Here is a 19,935-nt window from a genome sequence, read left to right on the forward strand (position 1 = left end):
CCAAAAGAAGGTTTTTCCTGGCCTACTATACTGACCGCCGCCATATTGGATTTGAATTTGCCAAGGTGGCCATTTTAACTAAATTTTGGCATGGAGAATACGAATTTGGTGTTCGTTTTGTTGTAACTGCCACCATTTTGTCACTGACCTTGAAACTAAGACATTTTTGACAATTTTTAGGTTGTGGTACCCAAAACAACTGACATTTTCACAAATTGCACTTTACGTCATATTTCTACGATTAACCTAAACTAATTAAGGCAGTTGAAAACAATTTTCAAAATTCAAAAATTTTCCAAAAAAATCCATGGGGCACCCCATATGAAAAATGTTAAAAAACTAGGTTTTTATTTTTCAAGGTCAAACGATGCGTCCTCCGTAAAATATTTATAACTAACAAAAATTGCGACCAATTAATATGCATACATGGTAAAAATTTCACATCCCTAAATCAAACCGTTTTCGAGATATTCACGAAAATGTCCGAAAAAAATCAATCAACTTTGACGCTCTCTAGTGGCCAAACGGGGCAACTTAGTCGTGCCCGTTCAAAGTCACGTGATAGCTCCATTAATAAGCTTTCAACAATCATATTCAATCACATTTTAAACCTAACGCATCATCAACAATCACATTTTAAACCTAACGCCAACATGGCCATTTTGACAAATGACACTTTACGTCACATTTCCACGATTAACCTTTACTAAATAAGACAGTTGAAGACTCTTTTCAAAATTAAAAAAGTATCCAAAAAAATCCGGGTGAATGTTTTAAAAAAAAATTAAAAATTTTTGTTAATAATGTTTATTTTCACATAATTGCACTTAGCCGCTAGTATGAGAGGACTAGTTACAGTATTAATTTGTGACAAGCTAATTTCAACTATAATGACAATTGTATTATTTTTTTAAATTAATTTCAACCATAACATATAGCGACATTTTCATAGAAAGAACATTTAAATATGATTTTGAACGCAGTAATTTTTGTTCATTTATTTTAAACCCTAAAATATGAAACACCCTGCATTAGCACCCAACTGTTAACTGTAACAACACTTAACAAATTAATTAAAAATTAATTTAAAAAAAGTTTGTTAATATATGAAACAGTTACCAGTTTTAGTACCAACAATGAGTGACTGAATGAAGTACCTTCTCGATTCTCTTGTGAATTTTACCAAAATTCCTGGACTGTTTCTGGTACCACATTTTTTCCACAGTAAAGTTTGTAATTAGAACACTGTTCGCGAACTGTATAAGCAGTTAAATGGTGCAAAGCGCCAAATAGCGTGTACAGAACTAAATGCGACATTGGTTTTTGCATTTCAATGTAATTATTGCCAAAAGGTAAAAGTTCACTTTATTTTTAAAAGCAGTCGCATTACTATAGGAGCCACAACCTTGAAAACTGCTAGGTTTATTGTCTCAAAGAAATTATCCGTATATACAAGAATGTTAGTGGTCATCACTTGGTCTATTGAAATTCCCGTTAAAGGTATATGGAAGATAATAGCCAACATTATCTTAAACGCAAATTCCCTCTGGTTCAACACCGGCCAGTAATTTTAAGTGCATAATTTAAAAGATCTGGTAAAGAAAACTGTTGCGTCACTGCGGTATTTTCATCCCCTAACCTATAATCCGCACTTACGTTGATCAGAAGGGTGTAGAACATTATGGCGTCCTTCCTACAGGACGATAAGGGCACATTTCTGTCACAACATAACAATTTGCACGAATTTCGACAGGGTGAACACCCTGCAGCGCCCGAACATTTCCACTATCCTAACGTAATGGACATGGACAATTTCTACTCCCGTCTTTCCATTAGCAGTGTTGCCAATTTGTATCAAGTTCTTTGCTTTCATTTAAATTAAAATTTGCAAATATTTCGGTGTTTTTTGATTTCTGTCACCTTGTATATTCTTAACGAAGCCAAGTCACCCAATTAAATATTTATTAGTATCCACTACTTAAAGAAACTTGTAAAATTAACATCAGTTCAAATATTTTGATGTTTCTGTAATTTCTGGTTTAACCGAAAGTAGGTGTCAACTTGCTTATCTTGAATGGGACACCTTGTATATTTGTGTTATCTAAAATTTAGAACCAAAAATTCGTATTTTTGCCAAAATCAATTTCATGTAATAAAAGACCCTATATCTTTAAGCATTTTCAATTAGACAAAGAACAATTCAATTTTCTAAACATGAGAAATACCTTGTAGTTCAAGTTTTCAAGTCATTTATCCAGTTTGAAACAGTAAAATATAAATATTCTCTGCTTGTTTAAATTATCAAGTCAATTTTCACGTCTGAACGTAAATTTGATCGAATTTTGCTATAATTAATAAAAAAAATATAATTTATGCGTAGTTGGGATAGAAAATCAGTTCATTCTTAAATACATATTTCAAAAAGTACTTATCAGGTTTTCAAATAAGTAACCTAATACAAACTTACCCTAATTTTGAACAGAAAATACCATAAAATCATAAAAATAGGGATGTTCCATTAGAGAAACTTGCCTTTTTAGAACTGACTTTTTGAGTTCAATTTTTGACCACCCCGTATAATTAGTTTTGACGTTTTTCTGCTGTTACTATTAGAACAAACCTTGTTTAACACAACAAAACTCAGAAACTTGGAAAAAACTGTTTTAGGATATGTGTGTAAATTAAAATTGTTTTGGGGACTGCAAATATCAAATTTTACTGTAAAAATGGTAAATATCTCAGAAACGGTGACAGATTAAAAACATAAAATATGTCTAGAATTCGGCGTAGAATCTAAAAATAAAAAAATATATAGTGTGCCCCATTTAAAATCCTATCCAATAACATAAAAAAACTTTACAAATTTTGTACAGTCAGAAAGAAAAGCAGTGTCAAAGTTTGAACAGCACAATTTGAAAGAACAGTCAGCGACAAAATCGCCTGCAAAAACCTACTTGGAGTGAGAAAATGACTGTTTTAAGCACATTTTTGAAATCCTCATTAAATATCCTATCCAATAACATAAAAAATACTACAAGATTTGATACAGTCAGAAAGAAAAGCAGTGGCAAAATTTGAACTGTCAGAAGCACAATTTGAAAAGTCAGTCAGGGGCAAAGTCGCCTGTAAAACCCACTTAGAGTAAGAAAATTACTGTTTTAAGCACATTTTTGAAATCCTCATTAAATATCCTATCCAATAACAAAAAATACTACAAGATTTGGTACAGTCAGAAAGAAAAGCGGTGTCAAAGTGTGAACTGTCAGAAGCACAATTTCAAAGAACAGTCAGGGACAAAATCGCCTCTAAAACCTACTCGGAGTGAGAAAATAACTGTTTTAAGCACATTTTTGAAATCCTCATTAAATTTTCTATCCAATAACATAAAAAAAACTACAAGATTTGGTACAGTCAGAAAGAAAAACAGTGTCAAAATTTAAACTGTCATAGGCACATTTTCTCATATTTCAAGTTTCAAATGTCAAAACATGAAAAATGCTTTGTTGTTCAAGTTTTCATATCTCAAAAGTAAATTTGGTCAAAATTATGAACTTTTTAAGATATATTTGAAGTCTCAAATGTTAAGACATGATAAGTAAATGTTATCAAATTATCTACTTTTGACGTCATTCTTCAAGATCCAAAAGATGAAAAATCATTTGTTGATCAACTTTTCAAGTCAATTATCCAGATTAAAACAGAAAAAAATATAAAAATGCTCTGTTTGGTTAAATTATTAAGTCAATTTTCAGGTCTGAAACGTATATTTGATCAAATTTTGCTATAATTAATAAAAAAATATAATTTATGCGCAGTTGGGATAGAAAAACAGTCATAAAAATATACAGTCTGCCCCATAAGTTGACAATTGCCATGGTTTTCTTCTTGTCATTCTTTTTTCGTAAGAAATATATTATGCACGGTGTTTTTTTTGCCATTTCTTTACTTTTTACATAAATATTGATTTACTCGTCACTCACATAAGATCAGCAAGCATATCAATGTTATTAAGTTTTATTCATGCGTTCTTTTGTAATTTGTTCTGTCTACTTGATTATTTAGTTTTTTTTCTGGTTATGCTTTCATTTATTCAATATTTTGATTTTTGATTACAAGAGTTTTAGTAAACAAAACAATGACGTAAATGACATATTTGATAGAAAAAAGTAACTAAGTACTTGAACTACATGCATTAGTTTGGTTTTCTAAAAAGTGGTGGTTTTCAACATTTTATAAGTTTTTCATGTAACCATTCTGAAGTAAACACTTTTGTTTTCCCTTAGGTCGTTGAATATTTAAATTTGCCAATTACATTCCATTCATTCAATTTTATTTTGTCTGTTTACGTCAGAACCTAAAATCAATTTTATTGGGCATAATCATTGTGTGCAATCCCGGTTTCCAAGTTGCATTGTTCTGTCGATTTGCAATTTTCCATTTGTATGGGACTAGTCAATGTTTAATTTGATGGATTTTTTTTTAATTAATCAATTTGAGGTAATGATTTATCATATTGGCAACAGCGCAGCCACCTTAGCAGCATCGGCACTGTCCTACAAAAGCTGCAGATCAATGGAGTCAAGGGCGGGTGAAGTTCAAGGTTTACATTTTTGTACAATTATCGCATACTTGCAATAATTGCGTTGTTTGCAAATTTGGGTCATTATTATAATAAGCCCCTTTCGGTTCTAAAAAAAGGTTTAAAATCCAACTTTCTACTGCGTTAAAACACTATGTGAACGGTGCTTTTAGGTTGGAGAGTTAAAAGCCTCAAAATAAGGCTTTCACCACTATTAACATTAGTAAACTAGCCATTTGACTATTTAAATTCCAACTACACTACGGGATTGGCAAATGATGACACTGAGTCATCTTCAGTTATTTAAATCATTATTGTGGGTGGCTTAGTAAATTAAATATACGAGGGAGGATATCACTTTCTCTAGCTAAAACATATTGTGAACTTACCTCAACTACTTTAAGGTTCTGCTTGTCTAGAAGGAACTCCATAGATTTGTGGGGACGTCCGGAACCGTTTTGGGGCCCATTCGCGTTTTGGGGCACCTGTAACCGCGGCTCGTGACCCAAATCTAACAGGCTACGAGCTTTCGCATTTGCACCGTTCGTGATTACCTGAAAAACGACAATTGATTAGTTTTCTTTTCCTCGGGTAAATCAAAATCGTAAACACGGCTAATTTGTAATGGAAATATCCCGTGCGAGTGGTTATATATAGCCTGGTAAATAATCCAGAAATTTATAGAAGTATCCTATTAAACAAATATGCGTAGAAAAGAGCAATAATGCTATTTATGCTGTTATTTAGACAGAACAAATTTGCTTTTCTAGATTCCCTAATTTGTAAATTAACACGGAAGCGTGTTTAGCCTTGATGTGTTGGTTCCACATGTATTTAAAACTTTTAGAGAATTTTCACTTTTCTCCCTGACTGTACCAAATCTTGTAGTGTTTTTTCAGGTTATTGGATAGGAAATTTAATGAGGATTTTAAAAATATGCTTAAAACAGTCATTTTCTTACTCCAAGTGGGTTTTACAGGTGATTTTGTTCCTGACTGTTATTTCAAACTGTGTTTCTAGCAGTTCAAATTTTGACACCGCTTTTCTCCCTGACTGTACCAGATTTTGTAGAGTTTTTTCAGGTTATTGGATAGGAAATTTAATGAGGATTTTAAAAATGTGCTTAAAACAGTCATTTTCCCACTATAAGTGGGTTTTACAGGCAATTTTGTCCCTGACTGACCTTTCAAATTGTGCTTCTGACAGTTCAAATTTTGCCACTGCATTTCTTTCTGACTGTACCAAATATTGTAATGTTTTTTCAGGTTATTTGATAGGAAATTTAATGAGGATTTCAAAAGTTTGCTTAAAACAGTCATTTTCTCACTCCAAGTAGGTTTTTGCAGGCGATTTTGTCCTTACTGTTCTTAGAAATTGTGCCTTTGACAGTTCAAAGTTTGACACTGCTTTTATTTCTGCCTGTACCAAATCTTGTAGTTTTTTTATGTTATTGGATAGGAAATTTAATGAGGCTTTCAAAAATGTGCTTAAAACAGTCATTTTCTCACTCTAAGTGGGTTTTTGCAGCCAATTTTGTCCCTGACTGACCTTTCAAATTGTGCTTCTGACAGTTCAAATTTTGCCACTGCTTTTCTTTCTGACTGTACCAAATATTGTAATGTTTTTTCAGATTATTGGATAGAAAATTTAATGAGGATTTCAAAAGTGTGCTTAAAACAGTCATTTTCTCACTCCAAGTAGGTTTTGCAGGCGATTTTGTCCCTGACTGTTCTTAGAAATTGTGCCTTTGACAGTTCAAAATTTGACACTGCTTTTCTTTCTGACTGTACCAAATATTGTAGTATTTTTTCAGGTTATTGGATAGAAAATTTAATGAGGATTCTAAAAATGTGCTTAAAACAGTCATTTTCTCACTATAAGTGGGTTTTACAGGCAATTTTGTCCCTGACTGACCTTTCAAATTGTGCTTCTGGCAGTTTAAATTTTGCCACTGCTTTTCTTTCTGACTGTACCAAATATTGTAATGTTTTTCAGGTTATTGGATAGGAAATTTAATGAGGATTTCAAAAGTGTGCTTAAAACAGTCATTTTCTCACTCTAAGTGGGTTTTCCAGGCGATTTTGTCCCTGGCTGACCTTTCAAATTGTGTTTCTGGCAGTTCAAATTTTGACACCGCTTTTTCTCCTGACTGTACCAAATATTGTAGTGTTTTTTCAGGTTATTGGATAGGAAATTTAATGAAGATTTCAAAAATGTGCCTAAAACAGTCATTTTCTCAATCCAAGTAGGATTTTGCAGGCAATTTTGTCGCTGACTGTTCTTTGAAATTGTGCTTCTGACAGTTCACACTTTGACACCGCTTTTCTTTCTGACTGTACCAAATCTTGTAGTGTTTTTTGTTATTGGATATGATATTTAATGAGGATTTCAAAAATGTGCTTAAAACAGTCATTTTCATACTCCAAGCTGGTTTTTGCAGTCGATTTTGTCCCTGACTGTTCTTTGAAATTGTGCCTCTGACAGTTCAAACTTTGACACCGCTTTTTCTCCTGACTGTAGCAAATATTGTAGTGTTTTTTCAGGTTATTGGATAGGAAATTTAATGAGGATTTCAAAAGTGTGCTTAAAACAGTCATTTTCTCACTCCAAGCAGGTTTTTGCAGGCAATTTTGTCGCTGACTGTTCTTTGAAATTGTGCTTCTGACAGTTCACACTTTGACACCGCTTTTCTTTCTGACTGTACCAAATCTTGTAGTGTTTTTTGTTATTGGATATGATATTTAATGAGGATTTCAAAAATGTGCTTAAAACAGTCATTTTCATACTCCAAGCTGGTTTTTGCAGTCGATTTTGTCCCTGACTGTTCTTTGAAATTGTGCCTCTGACAGTTCAAACTTTGACACCGCTTTTTCTCCTGACTGTAGCAAATATTGTAGTGTTTTTTCAGGTTATTGGATAGGAAATTTAATGAGGATTTCAAAAGTGTGCTTAAAACAGTAATGTTCATACTCCAAGTAGGTTTTTGCAGGCAATTTGGTCCCTGACTGACCTTTCAAATTGTGCTTCTGACAGTTCAAATTTTGCCACTGCTTTTCTTTCTGACTGTACCAAATATTGTAGTGTTTTTTCAGGTTATTGGATAGGAAATTTAATGAGGATTTCAAAAATGTGCTTAAAACAGTTATTTTCTCACTGCAAATAGGTTTTTCCACGCGATTTTGTCCCTGACTGTTCTTTAAAATTGTGTTTCTGGCAGTTCAAATTTTGACACCGCTTTTTCTACTGACTGTACCAAATATTGTAGAGTTTTTTCAGGTTATTGGATAGGAAATTTAATGAGGATTTCAAAAGTGTGCTTAAAACAGTCATTTTCTCCCTCCAAGTAGGTTTTTGCAGGCGATTTTGTCCCTGACTGTTCTTAGAAATTGTGCCTTTGACAGTTCAAAATTTGACACTGCTTTTCTTTCTGACTGTACCAAATATTGTATGGTTTTTTCAGGTTATTGGATAGGAAATTTAATGAAGATTTCAAAAGTGTGCTTAAAACACTCATTTTGTCACACCAAGTAGGTTTTTGCAGGCGATTTTGTCCCTGACTGTCAAACTTTGACACCGCTTTTCTCCCTGGCTATACCAAACATTTAACCGACTCTGTAACTGTTACGATTACCGAGATCCCAATACATGTGGAACCAATTTTGGGACACACTGTATAATAAGTTGAATATTTGAAATAAGCGAAAACAGGACAACCCAACCAATTTTTGGTACAAAACTTAATTAAGTAACATCTTTAAAAATCCCATAAATGACCACAAAACCTATTTTTGACCACCGCAACTTAATGCTAGACATTAAAGCAGTAAAACAACATTTTTGTTATTAATATTTCATTCACCAGTTTAGAGTTTACACTATGCATTAGCATTGATTCTATTAACTGAAAACATGTTTACTGACTCATCTATTATGTTACTAATATTTTATATTGCGTAATTCAAATAAAATTAATCGATTATTTTACAGTATAATGCTCAATTTGAGTAATACCAGTCTAAATTTAGGTTAGGAACTATTTTTAATCCTTGAATACAGTAATCGACTTGTTTTTAAGGGTAATTTTACAGTTTTGAAGATAATTATAATTATGTTTTTATTAACAACGTAAACTGATTAAAATGTATGTTCATATGTCTGATTAAAATTTTGTTTTAAAACGTAATAACTCGGTTATCTCGTAAAATTAAATTTAAATAAAAGTTTTATAGTATTAATGTGTAATCAAAATCAAAAACTGTAATTTTTGGGAAATATCCAGTCAGCATAGAAAATAGAGTGGGAAAATGAACATCATCCCCCCTTGTATCTACTCCACTTAACAAGACTGGACCACCCTGTAGTAATTAGGGTTTTCATTTCAAGACAGATCAACTCATTTTTTTTGTGAAAAAAAAGTGAAAATTTGTCTCCTTTAGCCCTTCTGCTGCTAACCTCACTTTTGGTATCAAATTAATTCTGTAGCTGATTCAATAGCAAATTTGAGCTAAATGTGTTAATTTAGCTTCTTGAATAGGTCAAATTTGATTCCAACTGGTCTCATTTCCAAATTTTTGAAATTATTTAACTACTACTATACTTTTATTAAAACACGTGGCAAATTTGGTGACAATAATTTCAAAGTGAATTTTCCTCAACAAATGCTTTAAAAATATGAGAAAAAAACTTACCGTAACTTCCGTATCGAGATCGGTCTCGATCAACCCCATGGGTCCGTCCATGGAGGCATTCCCGTAGCCGTGGCGCCCCACGTCCCGTATTTCGGCGCCGCTCGTCGAATCGATAGTACGCCGTCGGCGGCGCTCTTCTTGGACGCCGCCATTGGACGCGTGCGCTTTCTTAACACTCGCGTGCACCACCCTGGGGGGCGGCTGTTTGGGCAGGGGCGGCTTGGCCGCCGACACCCCGTTCGTGTTGTTGTTGTCCAGGGCCGAAGCGGGCCCTTTGAGCGGTATATAAATGTAGTTGGGCGTCTGGTTCGTGTTGTTGGTAAAGTTCGGGTTCTTTTGCGTTGCCGATTGGACTGCAACAAAACGGAGAGAACTGAATCAAATGTTTACACAACAATTTTAAAAAAACAAATCGTGATAATTTACTGTACAACAGGCCCGTCGTTGTGCAAAAGTGGGGCGTAAACATTTCAATGAATGCTAGTTGTTGCAAAACTGTGATTATCACCGAGTGGTTTTTAATGTTGTTTTCACACCAAAGTGGCGAAGATAATTGAAACATTTTTCAAGGGTCGTTAAAAACGCTATGAAACGTGGCGGCAGACATCGTTTTCTGCTTATAAACCAGTAAAACAACAAATGTTTGATAGTTAACCAATTCGTTGATTGATTACAGTCAGTACCGGATTTAGTAAAGGATTTCCACCCCAGAACTGTCACAATGCTACTGCATAACGATGGCTCAGTTACTGCCTCCAAAGTAGAAGTACACCTGCTTAACAGACGGGTGCAGGAAGAACCGAAGTCGAATTCCAAACAGCAGAGGTTAATATCCCGCCCGTATCCATGGAGGAGACAACTAGAGCCACAAAGAAACTTAAAAATAACAAAGCGGCAGGCTGTGATAATATCCTAGCAGAAAGTCTGAAACATGGAGGGGACGATCTAGCCATACAAATACATAGCCTCGTGCAACAGAGCTGGAATTAAGAAATCATTCCCGACAAATCGAAGGAAGATGCTATCATCCCACTCCACAAAAAAGGGGACCAAATGCAGTGTAAAACTACCCTGCTGAGTCACGTCTACAAAGTATTCTCAAACATTCTGCTTCAACGTCTCTCTCCATATCTCTTTTCTTCAGGTGCCGTCTCCGTTTCGAAGGTTGGCAATCATCAGGGCGATTCTTATTTTTGAGACCGCAGCTCTAAATAGTTCGTTGTTATTGCAACCAAACCATTCTCTAAGGTTCTTCAGCCATGAATTACGTCTTCTCCCCACAGATCTCTTTCCTTCGATTTTTCCTTGCAATATTCGATACTTTTCCCCCCTCATGACATGTCCCATATGTTGCAATTTTCTGGCCTTAATTGTCGTCATAACTTCTCTCTCCTTATTCATACGTCTCATCACTTCCACGTTGGTTATTCTGTCCATCCATGAAATCCTCAGTATTCTTCAGTATACCCACATCTCAAACGCTTCCAGTCTCCTCATTTCGGTTACCTTCAGCGTCCAGGCTTCCATCCCATAATACAGTGCGGACAGCACATAGCATCTCATTAGTCGTATTTTCAGTTCCAGGTTTAGATCCCGACAGCAGAAAAGCCTTTTCATTTTTATAAATGTGCTTCTGGCCTGTTCGATTCTGATTCGTATTTCTTGTGAGCTGTCGTTGTTTTCATTAATGGTCGTATTCTCTTACTCTCTCAATAGGTCTCTCCATATACCGAGGGGTAAACCCCTGAGTACAATTTTGTACACTAATTCCTAATATGCCAATAATGTCCACTAATTCCTTGTAATGCCCAGTAATTCCCAATAACTAACCTAACCTACCCACTAATTTTCTAAATTACGACCACTGGGGAGTCTAAAAAACCGTTTTTAATAAGAAAATATGTGTGCAACGATTTAACCCGAAGTAGATATCAACTGTTGCTTAGTTTAAATGGAACACCTTGTATACTTATTGCATTTTTGGATTCTACCTCAAATTCTAGACATATTTCATGTATTAATGTCATACACTTTTCTGTATCCGTTCCTGAGATATTTACCGTTTTTTGTGAAATTTAATATTTTCAGTCTCCAAAACAATAATTTTAATTTATGCATATCAGGAAACGTGTTTTTCTTGGTTTTTGTGTTTTGTCGTGTTATACAAGGTTTGTTCTAAAAGTGGGTGAAGAGAAACGATAAAATACATTATACAGGATGGTCAAAAAAAGAGCTCAAGACAACACTCTGATTCTCTGTTCAAAAATAAGGTAACTTTGTTGAAAAATGTGTCCTTTAAATTGATCCATTGAACCACCCTGTAACTGTCAAAATAATCGAGTTATGGAAGGTTTAAGTAGTAGCCGTCAAATTCAGACAAAACTGTCTTTATTATCAAACAACTCGTTTATTTGCAACACTTTGTATAGACTTTTTTATGTCGATGGATAGAAAATATAACGGGCTTTCCAAAAATGTGACCGTTTGTATTAATAGGGTGCTTTGTTTGGCCGCCAGAGGGCTCCAAAGCTAACTAAACGTTTTTCTTGACTGTAACCACTCTAACTTCTTTGAGGGTTTTTTTTTTAAATCAAACCTAAAGTAAAACAAAACCTAGCACAGTGAGTGTCAAATTTAGATCCGCAGCAAAACTGTAGAAATAAAATTATTAAAGTCGATTTTCGCTTGCACTAAGTGGCCAACATAACGCAAAACCCATTGGAATAGTGGTGGCTTTTCAGGCAAATTTGACCCTTACGAAAATTGTCATTTGCAAAATCGGTTTTTCAAGAAATTTCTATGCATTACATCGTAGTAGACCTAGTAGCTCATGTAACCGTGTTCTCTTAATTTTCTAGGGTCAAATTAGACCTAACCAGTAAAAAAGTGTTTCTGGGGGCACTCTGTCTGTAAACCGTAAATAACACGCGTATTTGAAACACCTTGTATTTACTTTTAAATGTCGATGGATATCCAATGAAATGAGCTTTCCATTGACGTACAAAAGTCGGTTGGTTAGTGGTACCGTTTGGCCACTAGAGGGCGTCAACTTTGACCAATATTTTTGATGTATCCTTTTGTTTAATATTCAAAAACCCGCTTAATTGCACTATTTTTGCTAGACGTCAATGGAGAGCCAATAGAATGACCTTTCTAAAAAGTTCTTAACATAGATTGAGAGGTTAGACGGTTTTGCCGCTAGAGAACGCCAAAGTTAACTATTTTTTTTATGTCTTTTTTCTTGCATCCTTTTGTTCAATCTTCAAAACTCGTTTATTTGCACCATTTTTAGTAGTGTTTTATAAGTCAATGGATAGCCAATGAAATGAGCTTTCTAACCGTCTCCCAATTTGAATAGATAGGTTAGACAGTTCGGCCGCTAGAGGGTGTCAACATTGACCAATTTTTTCGTGCATTCTTTCGTTCAATCGTCAATAACTAGCTTATTTGCCACACTTTGTATAAACTTTTATATGTCAATGAAATAAGCTTTCTATTGACGTATAAAAGTTGATGAGTTAGGGGTACGGTTTTGACGCTAGAGAACGTGAAACTTTTTAAAAGTAAAATTACAAAATTCATAATTTTTCGTTGTATTCCAACGGAATTTATTGAAATTACCAAACTTTATTTATGTTTAAATTTGAATTTAGATGTTTTCAAAATACCAATGTTCCTCCAGTAATGCCCATTAATTCCTAAAATTTGTACACCATAATGCCCCAGCGGTCACGTGGCCTTTTTTAACGTCAAAACAGAATCCTGAAGGTCACGTGATTTTTTTAGAAAATTAAAAATGGTGTTCATAATGTAGTTATGATACCATACCATATGATTACAGTCATAAACAGATGGAAAGGTGAAGTTTTCGCCGATTATTTAATCAGCTAATTACACGTCAAATGCCTGTAACAAATCCATGAATAACACACAATTACAATTTTCATTAAATTGCTTTGAGATGATTGGTTGAAATTATAATTCAAACGTCATTGACTCTTGCGGTTTACATGACTGCGTTTCCTGCTGTAAAACAACCTATTACTTGCCAGCTTTAGGCAAATTTTACGATAATCGAGCCTAATTATGGAAAAGCTGCGTCTGTTATTAGTAAATTGTTACTAGTTACTACCGTAAAAACTGAATTAATCCGTTTTAAAACCAGATTCGTACTGCGTAAATTGTTGGTTGGTTTTATTACTTTAAATTAGTTGAAAAGTAGCTGCAAATTAAAAAATACTAAAATAAGAAAAGTATTTGTGAAAACAAAATGTGCTGTTTGATTACTGAACTCTTATTGGGTATATTGAATTCTGATTTACTAACCTAAAGACTAGTTCTTCAATTCATTAGGTGAATGTGTAGTTTCCAAAATGCTAATACAGGGTGGAAAATTATAAATTTTTCATTTACTATCAATGATACAGAGAAACATTGTATCAATAATTTTCATGGTATATTTCTGTTGTTTAATACTTTTGTCGTTCATACTCTTTTCATTCTTGATCTTGTTTTGAAAAACTTACTTTTACAGGCAAGTGACCTAAACAATATGTTTTGATTCTATGTGTGGTATCAGAAAATATTATTTTTGAGTTCAGCTTTAACGCATCACATTTTAAAATATACAAACCACGTGTACACGAATAAATTTAGCAGACAAAGGAAGTTGAAATTTCCTCCAGGTTAATTTAATGCTTTACGTAACACACTTCCCGGGACGTATAATTCTAATAAAACGTCATCAGGAGACGCTCAATAAAGCTCCTGCTGTGTTGAAAATTCTCTAATCAGGTGGCTTTAACGTTGGCTATAAACAAATAATGCATTTTGTGGCGTGTACAGTGCAACGCATTGCTCTCTTGCAATCGTATAACTTCCGCAATAAAATCTATTTACGAGATTTGGTTCAGGATAGTTTTATGAAAATTCTAAAGGGGTTTGACACATTTCAATGATTTTTGTGAAAACTGTCATATTAGAATAAAAAAACTGGATTATTTTATTTTGTCTTAAACTTCATTCAATTTAAGAAACCATACAAAATGCACAAAAGGTACTTTTACACCTGGAAGATCATAGAATTGTAATGGAATAACCTCGGGAATAACCTTAATAATGGTCTAAATTGTCTTCATTTAACTTGGACCCACCCTGTATATAAACTTAAACCTGAGCTTCAGTAAAATTTAGGGTAATCTTTAAAGTGTTTTTACAGCTATTTCCATAATTTTCATGGTAAAATGGTGTTTTTGCATGTGGATTGTGACTTTTGTAAAAATTTTACCTCAAACTAAGAATCTTTTAAAATTAATTACAAACTAGGTTAGGTTAGGCCCTAAACCACTGAAAAACTGCTGAAACATGCTTTTTCTTGAAAATTCATTTCCACCAGGTAACAAAACTTTTTGTAGATCACGTTTTCAGCAACATGGAAAACTTATTTTAACAAACGGTGCTTTGCTAATCAATTTAAACTTGAAACAGTTGGTTTTTCTTTTTTAGGCCAAGGGTGGTAAACCATCCCATCTTAAGCTGCTTCAAATTTGCTCTTAAATTGTCTCGTTGTGCCAATATTGCTTCGCCATTGCTTTTAATAACCTAATAACGCTTTGTCCTGCCATTTACTACCTCGTTTCCCCATGGAACACTTCGTTTAAAGATATGTAAATTGAATAAAAAAATTGATTCCAAATTACTTCAAAAAAGTAAAGTAAATTGTAAACCTTTTTGGAATTTTTTGAGAATTGTTTCTTTTAAGTAACCAAGAAAAGTTTTATAACCCAAAAGTTCAGACAACAAATGCTCAAAAAAAAGTATGCTTGAAACACAATGTTTGACTTCGTAACCTTGTTTGGACTAGTATTTTTCGGTATTTTGTGTATATTTCGAAAACTGTATATTCTACCGACATGGCTACTCTATATAAAATTAAAGCTGAATAAATTTGCTACAAGGTTCAGTCAGTCAAGTTTTTCGATATCTTTTATAGTTTTTGTGAAATTCGCTCCTAAACGTATGCAATTTTGAAAAACAAATTTGTCACATGTGTGCTCTTTTTGACCGGATAATTTGACCTCATTTTCGGTTTTTTGCTTAAATCTCGGAAACTATGCATCCTAATCTAAAATCCTTTTGAAAATGAAAGAAAGTCAGAAATTAAACACAATTTCAGACAGTATTTTCGAAATTTGGGGGTTACAGCCCTAAAATTAGCTATGTAGGTAGTAAATTAACCTTAAAATCTAGGAAAGTGTTGCACTTTTTCTATAAACAACCTTTACTTCACTCAAACTGTGATAAATACCATCAAAAATTAAAGAATGTCTAAGAAAGAATTAAAATGCAATGAAATACAATTGTAGTCAGTATTTTCCAAATTTGAGGATTATGGTCCTGAAGTTTGTTGTGTTACCAGTAAACTGACTTTAAAATTCAGAAACGCACTGTATTTTTTCTATAAATAAACCTTACTTTACTGAAACTGTGATAATTTTCATGAAAAATGAAAGAAAGTTAGTTGAAATGCAATGAAACACAATTTCAGTCAGTAGTTTCGAAATCTGGGGGTTACGACCCTGAAATTTGCTGTGTACCCAGTAAATTGACCCTAAAATCCAGAGACGTATTGATTTTTTTCCATAAACAAACCTTACTTTACTGAAACAGTGATCATTACCATGAAAAATTAAAGAAAGTTAGTTGAAATGCAATGAAACACAATTTCAGTCAGTAGTTTAGAAATCTGGGGGTTACGGCCCTGAAATTTGCTGTATAACCAGTAAATTGAACCCAAAATCCAGAGACGTATTGAATTTTTTCCATAAACAAACTTTACTTTACTGAAACAGTGATCATTACCATGAAAAATTAAAGAAAGTTAGTTGAAATGCAATGAAACACAATTTCAGTCAGTAGTTTCGAAATCTGGGGGTTACGGCACTGAAATTTGCTGTATAACCAGTAAATTGAACTTAAAATCCAGAGACGTATTGAATTTTTTCCATAAACAAACCGTACTTTACTGAAACAGTGATAATTACCATGAAAAATGAAAGATAGTTAGTTGAAATGCAATGAAACACAATTTCAGTCAGTAGTTTCGAAATATGGGGGTTACGGCCCTGAAATTTGCTGTATAACCAGTAAATTGACCCTAAAATCCATAGACGTATTGATTTTTTTCCATAAACAAACCTTACTTTACTGGAACTGTGATCATTAGCATCAAAATTGAAAGAATATGAGTTAAAATGTAATGAAAGACAATTTCAGTCAGTAGTTTCGAAATCTGGGGGTTACGACCCTGAAATTTGCTGTATAACCAGTAAATTAAACCCAAAATCCAGAGACGTATTGAATTTTTTCCATAAACAAACCTTACTTTACTGAAACAGTGATCATTACCATAAAAAATTAAAAAAGTTAGTTAAAATGCAATGAAACACAATTTCAGTCAGTATTTTCGAAATCTGGGGGTTACGGCCCTGAAATTTGCTGTGTAGCGAGTAAACTGACCATAAAATCCAGGGACGTAAAGAACTTTTTTCATGTTTCAATTTAAAAACATCAAATTGCTGATCCATCTTTTTCTCCAGTTTTTTTTTTAAATGTAAAAATAGTGCGTTTTTTACCTACTAAAGTTTTACCACAAAACAATAAATTTACCTTCAGACATATTTTTCGAAAATTACGCATATAAACGTAAAATAACTCAAGCATATTTAAGCTTAACTAAACTTAATTGTAGTGAAATACACTTAGCTTCATGTCATATTTATCCGTTCTTTAATAAAACTGCCACATTCATGCAACATCTAAACACGACGCAACTTATCTTAATGTATTCCAGTCCAGTGAAATTTGTTATTAATTAGTATACATTTTTACTTTCAAATAGAAAAGTTTCGCTTGTAAAAAAAATTACAATCCGGGTAATATACTGGCCGATAATAATAATGATAATGAAAGTGACATGTAAATAATGCAAATGTATTCCGTGAAGCCTGACACGAAACGACTGGTTTGCAATAAAAAATATTGTTACGCAGAAGCATTTGTTGTGTTATATTATTCTGGATTTGGATCAAGGTTTGCACCCACACAGGATTTTAGTTGTTTACATTATTTTACATCCAGTTCCCAAAAATTATGTTCTATTTCTTGCATTTTGTTAAATAAAACTGAAAACAATACGCACTTCTGTCAAACATCTTCGAAACTGTTTACCACTGCAACGCACATAAACAAATGAGTCTTTGTTGTATCAAGTAACACGGCCACTTTATTTAACTGAACTGAGCTCATTCTTCAGAAAAAATCTCGTTACGTCCCATTATCTCCATCAGCTGAAAGATAGCAATGCTAAGGTTCAGCCTGCACCACTGGGTAAGTTTAACGGTAGGGTCAAACGTCTGGGTAATATAACGTCAGTCCACCAAAACAGGTAAAGCACAACTGAATTTTCAACCCTCTTTTTAGGGCGATAATAACAATGGGTTATATACCACCTGGTTGACTATTTTACGTCCAATTATGTAACGGTTTCTTTGTGACTTAATTACAGCCTGGAATAGTCATTGATAGTCTGGATTTCTAGGCATTTTGCTTTTTGTAAATAATAAAAGCAACCAACCTTTACACAGTTATTATTTTTGCTCACCCTGTACACAATTTTTTGCTCTACACCACTGAAAGAGCAGTTCAAGACGATTCTTTTGAGTGGTTGAACCACCCTGAACTCCCAAAAATAACTAAGAAACAAGGTGTTCAAGTTTTGAACATTTTCGGTAAAAAGTGCATTAAATTAGTTTTTGCAAAATATCTCGAAAACGGTTAGATTTACAAAAAAACTGCAAGAGTGCAAAATTGTTCCTAATGAACCACTAAATCAAACTAGGTAAAGTTTGAACTTCAATACAGTTGCCTGTATACAGGGTGTGCACGAAATTGTTAGTGTGTCCTTATTTTTGCTCACCCTGTACACAATTTTTTAGATACAATTTTTTGCCCTACACCACTGAAAAGAGCAGTTCAAGACGATTTGTTTGAGTGGTTGAACCATCTTGAACTCTCAAAAATAACCAAGATACAGAGTGTTCAAGTTTTGAACTATGTATATTTTGTTAAAAAGTGCATCAAAGTAGTTTTCGGAAAATATCTCGAAAACTGTTAGATTTTCAAAAAAAACCCAGGAGTGCATAATTGTTCTTAATGAACCACTGAATCAAACTAGGTAAAGTTTGAACTTCAATACAGTTGCCTGTATACAGGGTGTGCACGAAATTGTTAGTGTGTCCTTATTTTTGCTCACCCTGTACACAATTTTTTAGATACAATTTTTTGCCCTACACCACTGAAAAGAGCAGTTCAAGACGATTTGTTTGAGTGGTTGAACCATCTTGAACTCTCAAAAATAACCAAGATACAGAGTGTTCAAGTTTTGAACTATGTATATTTTGTTAAAAAGTGCATCAAAGTAGTTTTCGGAAAATATCTCGAAAACGGTTAGATTTTCAAAAAAACCGCAAGAGTGCAAAATTGTTCCTAATGAACCACTAAATCAAACTAGGTAACGTTTGAACTTCAATACAGTTGCCTGTATACAGAGTGTGCACGAAATTGTTAGTGTGTCATTATTTTTGCTCACCCTGTAAACAATTTTATAGATACAACGTTTTGCTCTACACCACTGAAAAGAGCAGTTTAAGACGATTTGTTTGAGTGGTTGAACCATCTTGAACTCTCAAAAATAACCAAGATACAGAGTGTTCAAGTTTTGAACTATGTATATTTCGTTAAAAAGTGCATCAAAGTAGTTTTCGGAAAATATCTCGAAAACGGTTAGATTTTCAAAAAAACCGCAAGAGTGCAAAATTGTTCCTAATAAACCACTAAATGAAACTAGGTAACGTTTGAACTTCAATACAGTTGCCTGTATACAGGGTGTGCACGAAATTGTTAGTGTGTCCTTATTTTTGCTCACCCTGTAAACAATTTTTTAGATACAATTTTTTGCCCTACACCACTGAAAAGAGCAGTTCAAGACGATTTGTTTGAGTGGTTGAACCATTTTGAACTTTCAAAAATAACCAAGATACAGAGTGTTCAAGTTTGGAACTGTGTATATTTCGTTAAAAAGTGCATCAAAGTAGTTTTCAGAAAATATCTCGAAAACGGTTAGATTTTCAAAAAAACCGCAAGAGTGCAAAATTGTTCCTAATCAACCACTAAATCAAACTAGGTAACGTTTGAACTTCAATACAGTTGCCTGTATACAGAGTGTGCACGAAATTGTTAGTGTGTCATTATTTTTGCTCACCCTGTAAACAATTTTATAGATACAACGTTTTGCTCTACACCACTGAAAAGAGCAGTTCAAGACGATTTGTTTGAGTGGTTGAACCATTCTGAACTCTCAAAAATAACCAAGATACAGAGTGTTCAAGTTTTGAACTGTGTATATTTTGTTAAAAAGTGCATCAAAGTAGTTTTCGGAAAATATGTCGAAAACGGTTAGATTTTCAAAAAAACCGCAAGAGTGCAAAATTGTTCTTAATGAACCACTAAATCAAACTAGGTAAAGTTTGAACTTCAATACAGTTGCCTGTATACAGGGTGTGCACGAAATTGTTAGTGGGTTATTATTTTTGCTCACCCTGTAAACAA

At 33.7% G+C, this 19,935-nt stretch overlaps 2 protein-coding genes across 2 annotated transcripts in view; one reads left to right on the forward strand and one right to left on the reverse strand.

The window, feature by feature from the left end:
• LOC145735120 (hexosaminidase D-like) overlaps positions 1 to 19,935 on the forward strand; it is a 132,671-nt gene that overhangs the window by 71,546 nt on the left and 41,190 nt on the right. The window lies entirely within an intron of this gene.
• LOC145736069 (uncharacterized) overlaps positions 1 to 19,935 on the reverse strand; it is a 78,720-nt gene that overhangs the window by 25,476 nt on the left and 33,309 nt on the right. Inside the window, 2 exon segments of the mRNA XM_081990310.1 lie at positions 4,969 to 5,133; positions 9,268 to 9,620. Of these exon segments, the coding sequence (XP_081846436.1) occupies positions 4,969 to 5,133; positions 9,268 to 9,620 (518 nt within the window).

This window comes from Ips typographus, linkage group LG11 (assembly GCF_016097725.1).
Source record: "Ips typographus isolate SLU linkage group LG11, UJ_Ityp_2.0, whole genome shotgun sequence".
NCBI lineage: Eukaryota > Metazoa > Arthropoda > Insecta > Coleoptera > Curculionidae > Ips > Ips typographus.